The sequence below is a fragment of the Meleagris gallopavo genome, chromosome 15 (genome assembly GCF_000146605.3).
Source record: "Meleagris gallopavo isolate NT-WF06-2002-E0010 breed Aviagen turkey brand Nicholas breeding stock chromosome 15, Turkey_5.1, whole genome shotgun sequence".
NCBI lineage: Eukaryota > Metazoa > Chordata > Aves > Galliformes > Phasianidae > Meleagris > Meleagris gallopavo.
In genome coordinates this window covers 17,191,991-17,209,357 of record NC_015025.2, presented here as the reverse complement: position 1 = coordinate 17,209,357, position 17,367 = coordinate 17,191,991, and the positions used below count along the sequence as shown (strand labels likewise).

At 51.9% G+C, this 17,367-nt stretch overlaps 1 protein-coding gene across 3 annotated transcripts in view; it reads left to right on the top strand.

The window, feature by feature from the left end:
• Positions 1-1,507: 1,507 nt before the first annotated feature.
• The window catches only part of LOC100546312 (E3 ubiquitin-protein ligase Jade-2-like), a 35,621-nt gene continuing 19,761 nt past the window's right edge, over positions 1,508-17,367 (top strand). Inside the window, exons 1-4 of one of the 3 annotated variants that reach the window (XM_019620529.2) lie at positions 1,508-1,531; positions 3,528-3,585; positions 5,335-5,420; positions 13,643-13,800. In XM_019620529.2, the coding sequence (XP_019476074.1) occupies positions 3,528-3,585; positions 5,335-5,420; positions 13,643-13,800 (302 nt within the window). In that variant the 5' untranslated portion in view covers positions 1,508-1,531. Of the gene's footprint in view, positions 1,532-3,050; positions 3,078-3,527; positions 3,586-5,334; positions 5,421-11,546; positions 11,655-13,642; positions 13,801-17,367 lie in introns of those variants that run through there. The other 2 variants (XM_010719270.3, XM_010719271.3) reach the window with 2 other exon arrangements.

The window sequence follows — 17,367 nt, the reverse complement described above, 5'->3', positions numbered from 1 at the left end:
GGAGCCGGGCGGGTGCGCGTGCCGCTGGGGGCACTATTTTCTGTTTGTGTTCCTATTTCTGTGCCGGAGGAACAAACAGGGAAGTGGTTTTCTGCAGTCTCATTGCAGCTCGCAAACACAGCGCATATCTCAGCCGCTGTTGTTGCTCAACTGTCACCGAGCGGAGGTCGTCGTGCGGGGAGCGCGGCGCGTCCCGGAGCGCTGTCACGAGCCGATGGCCGAGCCCTGCTTTTCCTGCCGTTTGTGCGGATTTCTGTGCTGTGTTCCCCGTAGAAGCGGCAAACCTGTGCGAATTTCTCTTGTCCCAGTTCAGAACCGTTCCCTCGGTGACCTAAAGGGCCGCCGCACGCGGTGCCACCGGGAATCCCCGAACGCACGTGTGATGCACAGGGCGAGGAGCTCACAGGGAGCTGGGAAACCTCCGCGGTTCCCTGAGCGAAGGGGCTGGCAGAGGGCGAGGAGACGGCCTGAGCCCTTTCCTGGTTACGTGGGACCTGGGGAACGGCAGGACAGGAGCTCAGGCTTTGGGCAGGTGCTTCTGAGTCTGCCTCCACTTCTCTGCTCCTCTATTCCCGTGGGCCGGGCAAAACCGCATCCCCGAGAACTCGCCCTCGTCCCATAGCGGCGATGGGGATACTTCACACCGGCGCTTCCTCCGGCAGGGATGCTCGATGCAGCGGAACGGGGTATGGCAGCATCCCCATCCGCCGTCCACCCCCACTCCGTTGCCCATCCCGCGGCTGTTTCGCCCCAGGTCCTGCCGATTTAAATTTGTTTAAGCTGATGGCTGGCCATCGCGTTCCTCGGTTTTGCATTTATTTGCCTTTTTCAGCTTAACAAAGGCGATGCTGAGCATGTGTTAGTTCACAATCAGTCCGGTTTTCGGGTTTGCAGGCATTGGCGCAGTCCAGTCGAGTTGCAGACACTTCAGGGGGATGTTCATTTGTTTATAAAAGAAACCCACATCTGTTTCTATTTGAATCTTTTAAGCGAGCATACATAGAAGCCTTTCTCCTGGTTTCTGGCTCTGTAAAAGCCAGAGTTTGGGCCAAGTTTGACCTAAGAGCGACCTTTTCAAAGTATTACAAATTTTTTTGGTATTTGTTTATGACTTTAATAATGATGCCATGTGGGGAACGGGTCAGTTAAAGGTGAAATTAGCTCCTAATGTAAACGGAGGATTAATTTTGGAGCAATGCACTGCGTTTTGTGGAGACTTTGAATGGCTCTGTAACACACCGGCTGGGCTGAGCCCAGAGTTGGAGGCTGGGGGGGGGAGGAATGGGCAGAGAGAGCTCCGGGGGTGCGAGGGCTGGGATGCGAGGATGCGAGCAGCGGGGATGGAGGGGTGCCAGCAGGGTGCCCAGCCACCATCAGACTTTATAGCCCTGAGCTCCAGGTGGGGAAATTGCCCAATTACCCTTTTTCTACAGTAAATTCCTCTGTTAAGTACCGCAGTTTACTACTGTTTGGTGGGCTCTGGAAGATGAGTTCTTCAGGAAACTGCGTCCTGGAAGTTACTTTCTGAAAGGTCTGCCCGTCCTTTGTGTTTTGTACCTTGTTTCCCTTCCTGCAGGCGGTTGGTGCTGCTGTGTGCTGTCCCCTGCCCGGGCTAGGGCTGCCTTTTTGGTGCTGCTGTGTTCAGAGATGCCCATACTTGGCTCAGTCAGGGGTTTCATTCAGAGCAATTGAAATGCAGTTTAGTTCAGAGGATGCTCTCTTGATTCCTGTCACACTGGGGCAAAAATAATTTGTTGAAATAGAGCCACAATTTAACCTGTGGTGTTGAACCACTTCTGCATGTGAGTACAAACTCATCCCACAAACACCCCATGGCCACAAGCAGCCCCAGCCCTGACCCCTGTGCTGGGCACAGAGGATGCATAGCAGGGCGGTGATGCTGATGGTGCTGTCTTGCTATAAAGCCAAAGATGGGAGAACTGGAAACGTCTTTGGGCTTCAGTAGCATTCCTGTGCTCCAGCTCAGGTGGTTCTTTTCCCTGTTGGTGTTGGTTTATGGGCTGTCAGTGTTGGGCAGCTCCATGGATCAGTAAGCACAGCTCCATCACTGTGCTCCAGGAGCCGGCCAGTGGGAGCCAAGATTCAGGTAGCATTTCCACTGAAAGAAAGCAAGCTACAGGTAAATCTGCCATCAATATCCTCTTCCCCAAGCAAAACCTAATGGCTGCTTGGAACACAGCTGGTTTAATAACAGCTGCTAACCTGGGAATCACTGGAGGAATGTATCAGCATTGCCATATTCTCAAGAAACGTTTCTAATGGTGTTTTGACAGGGCAATGCCTTACGGCAGCCCCAGTAGTTAAAATGTTTATGGTGGTGCTTCTTCTGTTGGTATGGTATCCCTTCTATTGGTATGGTAAAACACAGTGTACAGATCGTTGGGTACAGGTGCTGTGTGGGCCTCGTGTGAGCAGTGGGGAACTGTGCCCAAGTGGAACTCCTGGTGTGTGTGGTGTGCTGCTGCTGAACCACACAGGACAGTTGTGTCCTTCCCCTGGAGCACAGAGTCTCTGTGCCTCAGGTTCTTACAGGATGTTCTTACAGAAGGCACCAGGGAGGATTCCATGGGGTTGGTGCCTACAGGTGTTGGTAGCTCTCAGCAGGGTGGTCCATGCGTAGTGCTCCATCAGAGCCCTGGAGGTGGGGCTGCGCTGATCACCATCTGCTGATCCCTGAGAAACCAAGCTCTTCACAAGTGAAAACCTTTGCTTTCATTTTCTTTTTTTTCCTCCTTTTTCTTTTTTTTCTTTTTCCTTTTTTTCCAAGCACCTGCTAACACAGGTGCTCACACAGGTGCTTCCCCTTCAGCTCTGCCTGCTCAGTTCCCAGGTAGAGGGAGTGCTGCTCTGAGGCATGCCTGCCTTGTTCTGAGCCCCCTGCAGCGCTGCCTTGGTGCCCTGTGCCCATCTCACCCCGGAGGTGCAGTGGCAGCAGCTGGGGGTTGCCCAGCAGTGCTGGAGGAGGTCCAGGCTGCGGGAAGCATGCTTCAGTCTGCGGATACATCACAGCTCTTAAAAGAAGTCAGTGCAGCCCGAGTGGGAAGATGACTCAGAGGGTAAAACCCCAGGCTCATTGCACACAGGGGTCCTCTTGAACTCAGTACTGCATGGACTTCCCCTGCAGAAATACGAAGAATGTACAGAGTTTCCATTCCTGTAGCCGTGCACTTCCCACAGCCACAGCCTGGTAGTTCTGGGCACAGCCTCCAGCCCTGCAGCCTCATGGGGCATCACACATTGTGGGGCTACACAGGGCCCTGGGGCTGTGTGTGCTGTAGAGCACTGCTCTGAGCAGTCAGTGTATGTTCACTGCACTGCCTGGGAGCAGGGAGAGCTGGGGAAGAAGTGCAACCATGTGCTGATAAATAAAAACCTAGAGGGGATTTTGCATGTCCTTCTTGGAGCTCTGGGTGCCCTGTTGGGGGGTGGCACCCAGGGCAGGCAGGTGGGGGTGCAGAGAGGGGGTCTGGGCATGGGGTGTAACGTGCTGTTCTTTTTTATTGCAGATGGAAGAAAAACGACGGAAGTACTCGATCAGCAGTGATAACTCAGACACCACTGACAGTAAGACCTTTAATTTGAGACTTTGGGCGAGATAACTGAAGTGGTTCACCTCCAGGAGGGAAAGCGTTGGAATAATTACTTTGTAAAGAGCTGAGGAAGCTGTGTTTGTTCCATTTGCTGGAGATTTGCTTCACAATGAGTTGCACGTGGGGTTGGGTTTGTCAGAAATGCAGCAAGGATGTACAGCAGAAGCCGATAGCAATGGAGATGTCGGGCTGTGGGCTCCTTGTTCTGCTGGAAGTCCCCCACTCATGCAGGGAGCTGTGCTGTGAGCCCCATCAGCCCCAGCTGAGCTGTGCTGGGAGGCTTCTGCTGGGGTCAGGGTGAAGCCCAAGCCTTCCTGTTCCCTTCCTGTGAGCTGAGGAGGGATGTGGGAAAAGGGACAGGGCTCAAGCCAGCAAAGCTTGCAAGCCCACGCTTGCTGTCAAGCACATACCTCACTTCATCCTCATTCGGCGGAGTGCAGAAGCATGTGCTCAACAATAAACATGTGCAAATGTGCTGAATTTTGGCTATAAATAGAGTGCTTTCCTCTCCCACTTATTGCAGGGCTTTGCCCGCTGCAGCAGCACCGCTGAACCACGTTGGGGGTTGAGGCATCTTTAGTCATGGCATAAAACATTGTGCCCTTATCTCTGTTGGACTTTGATACTTGTGCTGCAGATGATAGTGAAGCTGTTGACAAATGCTCTCCTGCAGGATAACTGTAAACAGAAGGGTGACCTCTTTGCTGTGCCTTTGCCCAGGAGACATGGTGGTAGTGGTGATCCAAGCCTGTGTAATTGCAGTGCCACGTGGCACTGGTTTGGCATTGGCTTATAGGCACGGTGTGGTTTAGCCCTCCACTGGTAAAAGCAGTGCTCAATAGACCTATTGACAGCCAATTTGGTGTGCTCCCAAAATACTGTTATGCATCTGGCGGGATCCAGTTGTACAACAGATGCCACCAGCAATTAGTTTATCTTTTACTGTCACCAAATGCAAACAGCTTTTTTTCTTGATGCTGGCAGTAGTAGTAATAGTAACACAGGTGAGCTGGAAATAGTAATTAATAACAGAGCTCCCATTGCATTTCAGGCTTCAGCAGCCATTGCCTCATGGAGGTGGTGGCAGCAGTGGTAGTACTGCACGAGTCAGGACGATGAGAGTCCATTCATAATGATCTCAGAGTAAAGCAATCCCAAATCCCACAGCAAATACTCTCCTACTACTGATGTGTGCTGTCGGGTGCAGAGGGGGCTGCTGAGCTGCACACAGTATGGAAGTTACTGATCCTGCTGCTGGCGAGGAAGTTTTATACTTGTGGTCAATATTTTTTTGCCAGAGTCTGAAGTCCTTGAGTGGTTCATGGCCTTCACTTGGAGCATCCATGCTGGAACAGTTCAATCTCTCCTCCCTGAGTGGTGATTCCAGGAGATCCCTGATTTCAGGAGTGTTAATCCCTGGCTTACTCCCTGATGGAAGCCATTTGTTCTTATGGCTTTGGGCAGTTCTGATGTCTTCTCTTGAGAACAGTTTTCTTAAGTTCGAGGGGCTCTGCTTCATCATCTGTAGCATCAGGAAAGCGATGCTAATCTGTTCTGGTGAAGCACCCTGAGATGTGCACAGCTGTAATGCCACACTCGGGTTTATCACCTGCTAGCATTGTCCAGGGTTGGCTTGGGGCTGTAGGGGCAGCAGTGACATAGACAGTGACGCAGACAGAACTTGGTCTCTTTGTTGGGTAACATCTCTTCTGCCTTCTTGCAGGTCACACCACGTCCGCGTCCAGATGCTCCAAAATCCCCAACACCAAATCCAGCTGGTCCCGGCAGAAGGAGAAGAAGCCCTCTGAGGTATGCGGTGTGAGGCGCTGCCCGGGACCTGATCTCCTGGTTCTCAGAGGGACCCTGTTCATGCAGATGAGGTTTGGAGGTGGCCCTATGCTGACGTCCCAGGCTCGGTGCCCACTGGTGCCCTGTGGCCGTGCCTTGCTGCCCTTGCATGGCTCCCAGCTCTGTTTCTAATAGGCATAGAAACTATACTGAACACGAGCTGTTGTTGTAGCAACTGCTCTGCTTAGTGGCAGTCATCTTCATTCCCAGAACAATGTGAGCAAAGCCAGAGTGACATTGCTCACACATTTCCATCCAGACCAGTGTCCAAACAGAGCTAAGTTTAGCTGAAGGTGGAGCTGGCAGGGGTGCAGCTTCCCTGAATGCAGGCTGTAAATCCTGCCTCAAGCTGCTGCACTGTGCTGCTCCTGGGGCTGTGACCCAGTGAGCACAGACCTTTGTAACATCCCCCCTTTGCTTTGAGCTGAGCAGAGATTGAGGTTTTCCTGTGGTCACTGCCTGAGTTACAGCTGCACTTAGTTTTTATCACTGACACATTTACACTGATGTATCTAATGTGTTGGCAGTGGACAGGGGCTTAAAAAGCCCAGGTTGCTTGTGCCTTAAGGACTAAGGAGCTGATGTGATTGCTGAGGTACTTGGGAACTCTCCAGTGAACAAAGAGCCTGGTTCAGGTGTCACTGCCTGCTGACAGCTGGGAATGTTGCTTTGTGCTTATCACTGTGTCTCTCAGAATGAGTGATGGGGGGGGTCTGTGAGCTGAGCCCCAGGTACAGAGACAATGTCTGGGGCATCTCCTCCTGCTGAGACACCACCACCCCTCCATGAGATGGCACTAAGGATGGGGGTGAGGCAGGTGTGCACACTGGGGATGTTACTGGGCTGTGTCCAGGGCACCCAGCAGGACATTAGGGCCTGCGAGGACCGGGTTCAGAGCATGCAGCCCTGGAGCAAGCAAAGTGGAGCAAAGCTTGGCAGTGCAATGCTGGAGAACTGTTCATGTAACAGTTGGGGCAGAGTGATCCACAGCAGCACATTAGCATTGGATGGAACCGCGGGGACCTGGGGAAGGCAACACACAGTGCCTCACACTGGAGTTGGGCCAGGACGCTCAAGCTGACAAACCAACTATAAAAGTTCAGTGGGAACCTGAGCAGATGTGAGCCGTCTGGATCTCAGCTGGAATTCCCCATCTTGCATCTTCCCTGTGGTTGCTGGGTGCAGTGCCAATCGGGTTCAACTCCTGGTGGAAGCCAAGGGCTTGGCTGGGCATCATCGACACGGCCCAGGACACACAGCAGTGGTGTGGAGGTCTCCTCAGTGAGCGTTGGTTTGTGGATTTCCCCTACAATAGTATCTTCCAAACCATCCCCAACTGTCTCGTGTCCTGCTATGGTCTTGGCACCCTGGGCGCGCTGTGCTCGTGCTGAGCTGCAGCAGTGCCCATCTCTGTCCATTGGAAGTGCTGCAGGGCCTTGTGCAGGGAGATTTTTGGGCACAGAGCTGGGTGGGCATCCAGTTTGGAATGGCAAATGTGGAGAAGAGCAAAACCCTCAACACGCTGCTGTCAATTCTGCTTAACGTGAAATAGCCAGGTGCCTTGAAAATCATACTGAGGATGGAAAAGGTAACAAGGAAAGCACAGTGAAGCTATTGGACATCACACCCTGCCATACAGCCTGCCTCAGTCATTTTGGGGTGGAGCAGCTGTTTCAAACACCAGCCTAGACTCAGATTTGCACATGGCTTCTGGCTTTGCAAGGATCCAAGCAGCATTCTGTGCACTGCCAGCTCCTCAGCACAGGCAGCTCAGGCACAGCTTGGGGTGCAGGGACAGTGGTGTTGGGGGACAGCCTGGGGACCACCCCCAACTTCTGCTATCCCTCCCAGAGTTGTGTCCCCGTTTCCCTGCAAGAGGGCTAGAGGCTGAGCTGCCATCTGCATTCCCCTGGCAACGTGCACAGGAGATAAAAAAAAAAAAAAATAAAAAAAAAAATCAGAAGCATTAGTGTTACATAGTTATTAGCTGGGTCAGGGGGTGGTGTTTATTATGAAAGACTCTGTGAGAAGGGATTAACTATGCACATTAAAAACCACCCAATACGAGGCATCTGGAAAAACAAGCTTCTTTACATGGAAAAGTACTGAGCTGTTTGTAAACATCCGCGATGGTGGCCATTGCCAGGGAGGGTGATTATATTTATCTGTGCATGTCACAGGGCTCTGCCTGGGCTCTCTCCCGATGTGTCCCAGACGTTGGGCTCTGTGAAAGCTCACAAAAGTGGCAGCCATCCCCATGCCCACCAGGCTGCTGGCAGGGAAGCCTCGGGGCTGAGGATGGAGTGAGGCAGCTCCTTGCAGTGCCTGATTGCGTTAATCTCCTGATTGCATTTGTCTCATTAGGGCTCATTCATCCCTGGATGTGGGCTGGAGGGAGCAGGGGTTCCTGCAACCCAAGGTGCTGCTGCCCCAAGCAGTTCTGTGGGCTGCAGGGATGCTGCTGGTGGCAGCAGGGTGCAGGACGTGCCCTCAGCTCCTCCTGGTTCTTGATGCTGAATCTGTAGCAGGGATGAGATGTGCCTGAAGTATGGATTTTTGCTTCTCGTGCAATCCTGCTCCAGCTATAGGGCTGCGGGGATGCGAGCATAAACCTCGCTGGGTTTGATGGCAGTCGTCAGCCCTCTATCCAGTTTCTGACAGGGAACAGTTGTCAGTGTCTAAGCAGAGGATATAAGAACAAGGCAAGTGTGTAATGATGCTCGCCGGTTACATCCTGCAGCTCCCAGCCATCAGCGGCCTGGGGACTCTCTTGGATGCTACATCTGAGTCACTGCGTTAGCCAGGATGTTAGTCATTAGCTTCTGAACTATTCGGGATCCAGAGCGCTGCCACGAGCTGCACTGCTGGAATGCTTTGTGGGGGCAGAGGTACCTGCTGCCCCAGGTCGCCCTGCTGCCTGGCACAGCTCTGCTGTCAGCTCTCCCCGTGCAGCTGCTGCTCATCTCACCCAGTGTCAGCCCTGCCCCTCTCGCTCAGATCCATCCTGTTGGGGATCTCAGGACTGCAGCTGCATGCCGTCTTCAGGATGAGGGGGAAACTGTGGATTTATACAATTTACATTATTTTCTGCTTCCCTCCTTTAGATAGGACTTCCGTGTTGGGAAAGATGTCTTTTTCCATCTCTTTACAAGCACTTAACCCTTTTTAAACACCCTCATTTTTATATCATTTACCTTCTAGAAAGCAATTATTATTGCACTGGTTCTCTCTGTGTTGAAATCTTTTCCCATTGCAGTAGGTACATGCTGCTACAGGGCGCTGTGAATTTAGTCCCTGGGCTCTCCGTGCTTTAAGAAAGACATTTGTAAGAGGCCATATGGCCAGGCAGGGCTGGATGTACTTCTACTGTGCTGAATTAAGAGAAAATATGCTGCTGCTGAAAGGTTGGACTGCGGTGCCTTTGTCGCTTTTCCCAAGCCAGTGTGGTTCTAACAGATTAATGCCATTGTCTTTTGAATGCTGAGAAGGGCAGGATGAAAATGCTTCTAGTTCCTATTTTAAATTCTCTTGTTCATTGGGTCTTTAACATTCAGCATTTCAAGAGGAAACAAGAATAGATTAAGAGATAGCGGCCTGGATCCCAAATGAACACGAGAGTAAGTATTTTTCTCCCCACAGGCAGATAATATCACGGCTTACAGACACGCACCCGGCACTGCCACGTTTCTGAGCCCTGCTACTGCACATTGCTGCTCTGCTCCTTTTGGAATGGGCCAGAAGAGTGTGACAGAATGCCTGGGAAATGAGATGGGGAGGGAGCTGGGTGGGCAGCCAAGGGCTGGACCCGCAGAGGTGCCAGCTCCAGCTGATACGAAGACAGTTTGTCCAACCAAAAGATATTCCCAGGGCTCCCATTGTTCTCTTTGTTTTCTCTTTCTCTCAAAATCCTTGTGACTCATGAGCTACAGCAAACAATTTTCTGCTTGAAAGAATGAAGGGCTCATCGCATCGCTGAAGGGAGGAGAGAGCCCTGTGAGGAGAGACCTGTGGGATGGGTGAGACCTTGTGGAATGGGTGATGATGGAAGAGTGGTATCGAACCAGAATGAAGAAAACCTTTTGTCTGAGCTTCCAGAACTGCTTCATGCTGAGAACCATCGCTGCACAATCACAGAAGAAACGGTGCCCAATGCTCCCAGTGCTGTTCTGGAGCTTACAGGGATGCTGCTGCACATGCTGGGTGTCGGAGAGGGCTGCGCTCTGCAGCGTGGAGCACTTTGGAGAGGTTCATTTTTGCAAAACCTTTGGGGGATACAAACATCAATGTGCACAAACAAGACCCTGTACAAGGACTGCCACCACTGTGCAGAACCCGGCGTGGTCCCCGGGCTCGCTGCACTTCTCATAGCTAATTAAAAGCAGTGCTAGACGAGTGTTTCTTTAGTTTAGATTTAAAGACCAAAACAGATTCAGCTTCTTGGCTCTCGCCCAGCAGCTGATCTCATGTAAGTGGAAAGCAGTTAGGAAGGGATGTGAATCTGATGTTTTCAGGTCAGCGTGTGGGGCTGGTGGGGTAAGTGGCAGCTTTGGCCCCGCTGTGTGCCGCCTCTAAAAGCACAGTCCTTGCATTAAGTGGAGCTGAGCAGTGATGAGCTCTGTGCATTGCTGTATTGAGGTTTGTAGACGAGTGTAAAGACCTTGACATCGATATGGGGATCTCAGAGAGGCTGTGGAAAGATGCAGAGGCAGGGCTGATGGGCAGAGATGAAATGCAGAACTGGAGAAGGATGATTTCTGTGCAGTGCTGCCCCACATTGAGCTGAGCCCTGGCTGCATCCCCAGGTCACAGGAGGGGACATTTGGGTTGCTGGCGCAGTCACAAGAATACCCTTCTGGAGCCAGGCGAAGTGAAAAATTAGGATGTCAGAATCAGAAGTTATGTTGTTTCTCATTAATGTAGTCTTTGGTTTTAGTTGAGAGAGATCAATATGGTTTTTGCTTCACAACAGTGAACTACAGAAATAATAACAAAGATGGATATATCCTTGGGTAATGTGATGGCTCTTGTATTGCATTGATTTCTCATGTTTCTGGACCTCTGAGATGGGCTGCCAGCCCGGCATCGTGTGTTGAAGGGATGAGGAAGTGGCAGTGGCAGGTGATAAGGGGCCAGTGGGCAGCAAGTGACATGATGGCCCTGTCACCCTCTGGGAAGTCACCACTGCCCTGTGTGCCAGCAGTGTAGGTTGGTGCCCTCTAGGTCAGCTGGAACCCAGTGGTGAAGCTTAGGACATGGCAGAGGACAGATGAAGGGCTCCATGATGGGATTATTCCCTGGAGAAGCTGTTGTGCTGTTTGGGCAGCTCTTGGCAGCACGTGGAAGGAGGCAGGTGCAGGTGTGGCTTCTTCACATTGTTCAAAGGAGCATCATCCAGAGGTACCTGGTGCTCCCAAAGATCCATGGGACGTGTATGGCAGGACTTGACTTAGTTAACAAGAGCTACAGGAGCCTGTAACCCAGTGGTCATGTTGACCGGGTGTTTCTGGATGTAAGAGCTCTGCTGGCCATTGGAATCACATAGTACCATGAAAGCAAAGGGAAGTAATTCACATCTGTAATTTTTGACTGCTGGTTCCGTATGGTGTCTGACAGTTGACTGCTCGGTCCCTCTTGGTGCTGCCATTGGCTCCAGGTGCCACCGAGGTGAGCACCCACCAGTCCCTGCAGCATGGCTGTGGCACAGGGCAGGTGGCAGCCGGGCTGCTGAGACAAACTGTGGGTTCCTATGGGAGGGAGGAAACAGTAAACAGTACTATTGAGGGAAAATTGCTTGTTTTCTGGTACACAACTTTCTCTTCACCGCCAGGTCCTCAGTTCATCAGTGCCCAATTTGTCCTTTATTTAGTTTTCATAAATAATTCAGAAGAGTTTGAGTAGAATAATTGAGTCTTTTCCCAACCCTAATCCCAGACAATTCAAAACAAAAAGACATTTAGATTACAATTTGTGCATATTAGCTGTTGGGAGATTTCCAGACAACTGATCTGCTTTCCTTTACAATTTCTCTGGCGTTCTATCATTTCTAAAGTGTTCTGCTTTGATAGTTAATAATTTGAGCGTTTCCAGTTCTTCATGAAGAGACAGAGGCATCGCTGTGATAAAGTGCTGGCGTGCTTGCTGCCTTTGGAAGTGCGAGCTTATCTGTTTTCCAAGAAGGACTAAATAAATGAAGTGGTAAGATTGCACATCCAGCCCGCGATGCGCCTTATCATCTTTGGGGAAATAGATACAATCGTGCTTATTTGGCTTAAAATTAAAACTCGGCTTCTTCAGGGATGCGAGCTGAAGAGTCAGAAGGGATGGATTTGGGGAAGAGCCTGTGCTGTGCGGGGGGCAGGAGCTGTAGGGAGGGCTGTGCAGTGGTGAGGTGTGCATGCAGTGTCCTGACCGGAGCGTGGCCACGTGCTGCTGTGTAGCAGGGAGCTGCAGCAAGCTGACCTTGTTTTCTTCTTGCTGCCTGGTACACCAACACGCAGCTCTGCGAGGATTATGACTTCTTGCATACTCCTCGTGCTTAATTAGTGTTGATCTTAATTCTTTTTTTTTTTTAATGCACTGACAGCATAGCAAAACGTTGCCGTGGTGCTTGTAGCAAGGAATTTGTTGCACTGAGAGGCTTAGAGGAATTTGATCTTTCTGACATGGAGCACCATTCAGACATGGAGCCCCTGTGTGACTGCAGTATGGAGGCTGTTGGTTCATTGAGGGATGTGCTGGGGCTGTGCTTGGGAGGCTCAGATCTGCTTTGTAGGGATGTGGGCAGCGATGGGATGGAGGTACCTGCACAGTTCCAGGAGGTCCCAACATAGAAAAGGTCGCTTATTGTATTTAACTCTAATTGGGTTATCAGCTGAGGCTCTGGGGATTAAACAAACTGACCTAAATCCCAGTCTCAGTGGTCTTAGTTAATGTCCAGTTTCCTGCATCTTAGCTGATTTAGTTTCCAAAACACTCCAAAGAATGTTATCGTTGAATTGAAAATGTGAAACCATCCTATGGCATCTACTGTGGCTCTCACAAAGCAGTCCTCGATCTGAGGCCGACACTGCAAACAGGCAAAGCAGCACTGAAGGAAACACCTGGTCTGTCCCAGCTCTGCAGAAGGAGCAGTGCTTGGAGATCCGTGGTGTCCCGGTCTGGCTGCTGGCATCATTGACATCTTTGCAGCTAATAGCAGATGGTAGAAAGGAGAAACCATCCATTTTCATTTACGATTTATTTTTACCCTGCAGTAGACAGGATTGCTCGCACCGTTGCTGTCAGGCAGTCCCCTGGAAGGAAAGCCTTATTTACCGCAGTGGGTTATTTTGGAATGCTTTTCATCACAGTGCAGTGGGGGAAGGCTCTGCAGGGCCCAACGAGAGATGGGAGAGAGCCCATTCCCTGCCCAGGAGTGGGGGGTGTCACAGGGAGGGCTCTGTGTCTGTCTCCAAGCGGGTTTAGTGGATCAGGAGAAACCTCTGCGTGTTTGGCTGTGGGCATGGACACAGGCATCTATATCACCATTTAGCCAGAGATTTTCCTGTTCACTAAGCAAACAATTTTTTCCAAGACTGTAAACTCAGCTTTGCCCTCGGGTATGAGGGAGACAATGAGCAAGTGAAATAGCGTTGCAGCTCAGCGATGCCTTTGTGTTTCCACCAACCCATCAGGCGGCGGGGAGCCCATCTTAACATACCAGCTCCAAACTCCTCGCCCAACCCCAGGCTGGTTTTCCATAGCCATGGCTCCAGCTGTGGCCAGAGCAGCAGAGCTGCAGGTTTGTTGTGGGGATGCTCTGATGCTGATGCTCTCCACTGCGGCAGTTCTGGAGACGGAGTTGCTGTCAGCTATTCCCATATAAATCTCTCCAAATGCCTTCTGTTGATTCCAGTAACATCTGGAGTTACCTGCAGTGCCAAAACTGGGGCAGGGTCACCCAGCGAGGTGGGCTGTGCTTGCATGCCTGTGGGTGTGCAAAAGCTTCTCATCTCCTATCATGTCAAGAGTAAGAGGAGCATCTCTTGCCCCAGCGAAAGTGGTAGAAAGCCCATTGCTGTGAGCACCTGGGAGAATGCAGCCCATCACGGTGTCGGGCCAACGTGGCACATCTGTCACACTGTTGCCCATGGCCATGTCCCAGTTCCTGCCCTCCACCCACTGTTGGTGTTTTCCCTTTGCAGGTTTTCCGCACGGACCTGATAACAGCCATGAAGATCCCTGACTCGTTCCAGCTCAGCCCTGAGGAGTACTACGTGCTGGCAGACCCCTGGCGCCAGGAGTGGGAGAAGGGCGTGCAGGTCCCAGCCAGCGCCGAGGCCATCCCTCAGCCCGTGGTCAGGTAAGCAGCATCCCTGCCCTTTGTGTGCTTGTGGCTGGGGGTTCTGAGCTGGGAAAACCAGAGGGAGGCCGTGAAGATGATAGTAGGTTGGATATTAGGAATGATTTCTTCTCAGGAAGAGTGGACTGGCACTGGAACTGATGGGGGTGTTCCAGAAACATGGAAATGTGGCGCCTGGGGATGTGGTCAGTGGGCATGGTGGGATGAGTTGTGTTGGACCTGGGGATCTTAGAGGTCTTTCCCAACCATAATGGTTCTGTGATTCAGTACTCAGAGATGTGGAGCATCTCTCCTATGGAGAAGGGCTGAAGCTGTTTGGCCTAGAGAAGAGGGGATTTACCCAGTGGTGGAGAGTCACTGGCATTGCTGTGCAGAGCTGTGGATGCCCAATCCCTGGGCAGTCTGGGCTGGGGGGCAGCCAACACGTGTAGGGAGGGGCGGGGGGGGCTGTGAGGTCCCTTCCAATCCAGCCCCGTTCTATGGCTATGATGGAGCTGTATGTCATGATGTGGGGGTGCAGGAGCTGGCCCCTAAATTAAAAACTTGTGTGAGCTGTTCTTATGAGTTGCAAATGTGATGGGGATGCAGAGATTACAGGGCTGGGGAGCCCAGCATTAGCCAGGCATTTGCAGGACTTTGTATTGGCCTAGGTCGGTGCCTCGTTAGCTATTTTAAAATGGGGAAGTTTTAAGAGTGCACTAAAACAGCTGCTGAGGCACAAAAGAAACATGGGTGAGCCACTGCCCCATCACAGCCACGGCTGAGGATGCTGTGGGGGGAGCATGGGGAGGCATGGCACAGGCATTGTGCTGCTGTAGGGTGGGCTGGGGCCGTGTGCTGCTCACCATGAGGGGGTCAGGGCAGCACTGGTCCCATGGAAGCTCCATTTGTCCACAGCTGCTCTTGCAGCTGCCAGCCCCGGGTCTGATGCAAACTTTTGTGTATGCCCCCCTCAACTCCCCCCAGCTCTCCCCAAGGGAAAACAGAGAAAGAAATGAAACTTTAATGAGTCTGAACACATCAAAAGGGAAGTTGTAAAGGGGGCTGTTGAGTTGATTTAATCCTTAAGAAAAGAGGAAAAAAAAAAAGGAAAAACAAAACAAAAAAAAAGCAGCAAGTGGAGTATCTTTTTAAAGTTGTCTTTGATAGCTAACCGCAGTCTGTGCTCATGAATGCTCTGCTCCCCAGCTGAGAACCATACTGGGGCTATTTCCAGCTGAGAAGTGATAGCTTTGGCAGTGCCCTGCTGGAGGTGCCCTTCTGCAGCTGACCCCAGCAGCATCTGCATGGCAGTGCTGTGTCTGCTCCTGGGTAGCCGGCTGTGAGCTCTGTGGGCAGATCACACCTCTGCTCCCCTCCCCTTGTTTCCAGAGCTCCTGAGCACTGGCGGCTCCATCCTACTTCCTGTAGGGTTTCTTTGCAGACCAGAACTAAATCACAGAGGCCTTCTGCCCAGAGGACAGCTGCATATTTCCCACCGCAGCAAGATGAGCTCATGGCTGTGCAGGTGCCTTTTTTGACGCATCCGTCCCTTTTCTGGCAGGGCAGCATACATAGTGTGGGAGATTCTGTCCCTCTGATGGCATCGCTGCCCTAAATCCTACATCAGTTAGTGCTGTGGGCTGGTGATGCACTGAGCATTTTGCAGGCTGGAAGCTCAGAGCCCTATGGCTGCTGCTCCTCCAGGGCAAGAGCTGGCACTGCCCCAGGTGCAGCACTGCCAGGGGCATCGTTTTGCTTTGTACCGCATCTCAAAGTGGTGTAACAGAGCATTGTCCATAGAAGTGAGGGGAAATGCACTGAAAGGTGCATTGCACAGAGCTGCTGCTCTTCAAATCTCTTGCCTGGGTGCTCAGAAGTGCACTCTTCCCCCTTGCGCCTCGCCTCTAGGTTGTGCAAATCCAAAGCTGAAAATGAGATTTTGAAACGTTTTATTTTGCTGGAGCTCTAAAATGTCAAAGCTGTGGGTGAAGCAGAAGGGGAAAGCGCCTTCTTTTAAGGCATGCTTTCCTCAGAAAGCAGCTGCCTGGAAATGCCTTCGCTGAGAACCACCTTAACACGGGGTCCATTGCAGACCGGTGTGAGCCACAGAGGAAAAGCATCCTTTGGCCCCGTGTCACTGTGCTCTGGTGCCCAGGGCTGGATGCCACCAGCCATGTGGGTGCTGTCTGCACAGCAGGGCCCCTGGGCAGCGTGGAGCATTGCATACTTCCTCACCACAAACCTGACTCATCAGTGCTTAAAAGGAGGTTCATTTTATGCAGCAGCTTGCTTGGGAATTGCCCACAGCCTGAAGGGCAAAGCTTGGCTCTAAAAGCCATTGAAAAGCAAATGAGAACAGGGAAAATGAGGAGTTAGTTTCTCCCAAGAGTGTGTTTCCCATTCCTCTGGGTCCCATAGCCAGGAGGTGCACTGGGCAGCCCAGTAGCAGGGCTGAGCAATGTAGCCCCCAGGATGGGTTCACAGATGGGGGAACCCCAGCACAGACATTTCCAGGGTGCTGGATGTAGAATGGGACCATCACAGCTTGAGGTTAAGGGTAAGCAAGTAAGGAAACAGCGCCGAATGCAGTTATCTTGGTGGTCTGGGAGTGTCGAAGTGTGGGGACCATCCAGTCACCAGCTGGGAACAGGAACCTTTGGGGCAACCAAAGTTGCTCCAGGGAAGGTTTAGGTTGGGTGTTAGGAAAAATTTCTTGTCTGAGCAGTCAGGCACGGACACAGACTGCCCAGGGAGTGGGGGAGTTCCTGTTCCTGGAGGTGTTCCAGAGATGTGGAGATGTGGTGCTTGGGACATGGTCATTGGCTATGGTGGGGGTGGTCTGGGTTTGACTTGGGGATTTGAGAGGTCTTTTCCAACCTCAGTGATTCTATGGTTTTATGAGCTTTCCCTTTCCACAGTTATGCCATGATGAGCTCTGGAGGAAGATGCTCTGCTTTCTGCATGGTTTCTTATATGGGGCCACAGAGCCCCTCCCTCACAGTGGTACAGAGCCTGACCCCAGCTCATCCTGGTGCACCGGGAGCATCGTTCCATGCAGCACTGGCACCTATCCCAGGTGCTGTGCACCTGTAAGCCTTTAGTTCCTTATTTACTGAATCGTTTAACATCTCCCTTCCCTGAGCTGAAGGGATGTGGGCAGGACCTCGAGGCGGCTCTGGGAGCTCACATTAAGCTCCATCAGTATGTGCTGTATACTCTGCTTCCTGTGAATGTGCGCACAGCGGGAGGACGAGCAGGAAGGCTGCTTCTTGCTGGCAGGGTTCCCAGATATTCTTGGCGTCGCAGATCTCTCCTTGCATCGTTGCTGTGGCCTTGTTTGAACAGAAAACAGAAAGTGCTGTGGCAACAGGAAGGCGCAAACCCTGGTTGGGGGTCAATGGGAGAGGATGAACGGCTGCCACACCATCCGGGCAATGATGTGACCGTCCCCTTTGGTTCCCTCTGTCCCATGCCCTCCAGAAGCACAGCTGCAGGTGGAGCAGACCTCTGGCTGTGCTGTATGGTGCTGCTGCAGGAGCCCTGGGCAAGATGTGGGGCTGCCAGGTGTTGAGCCCAGGAGGTGCC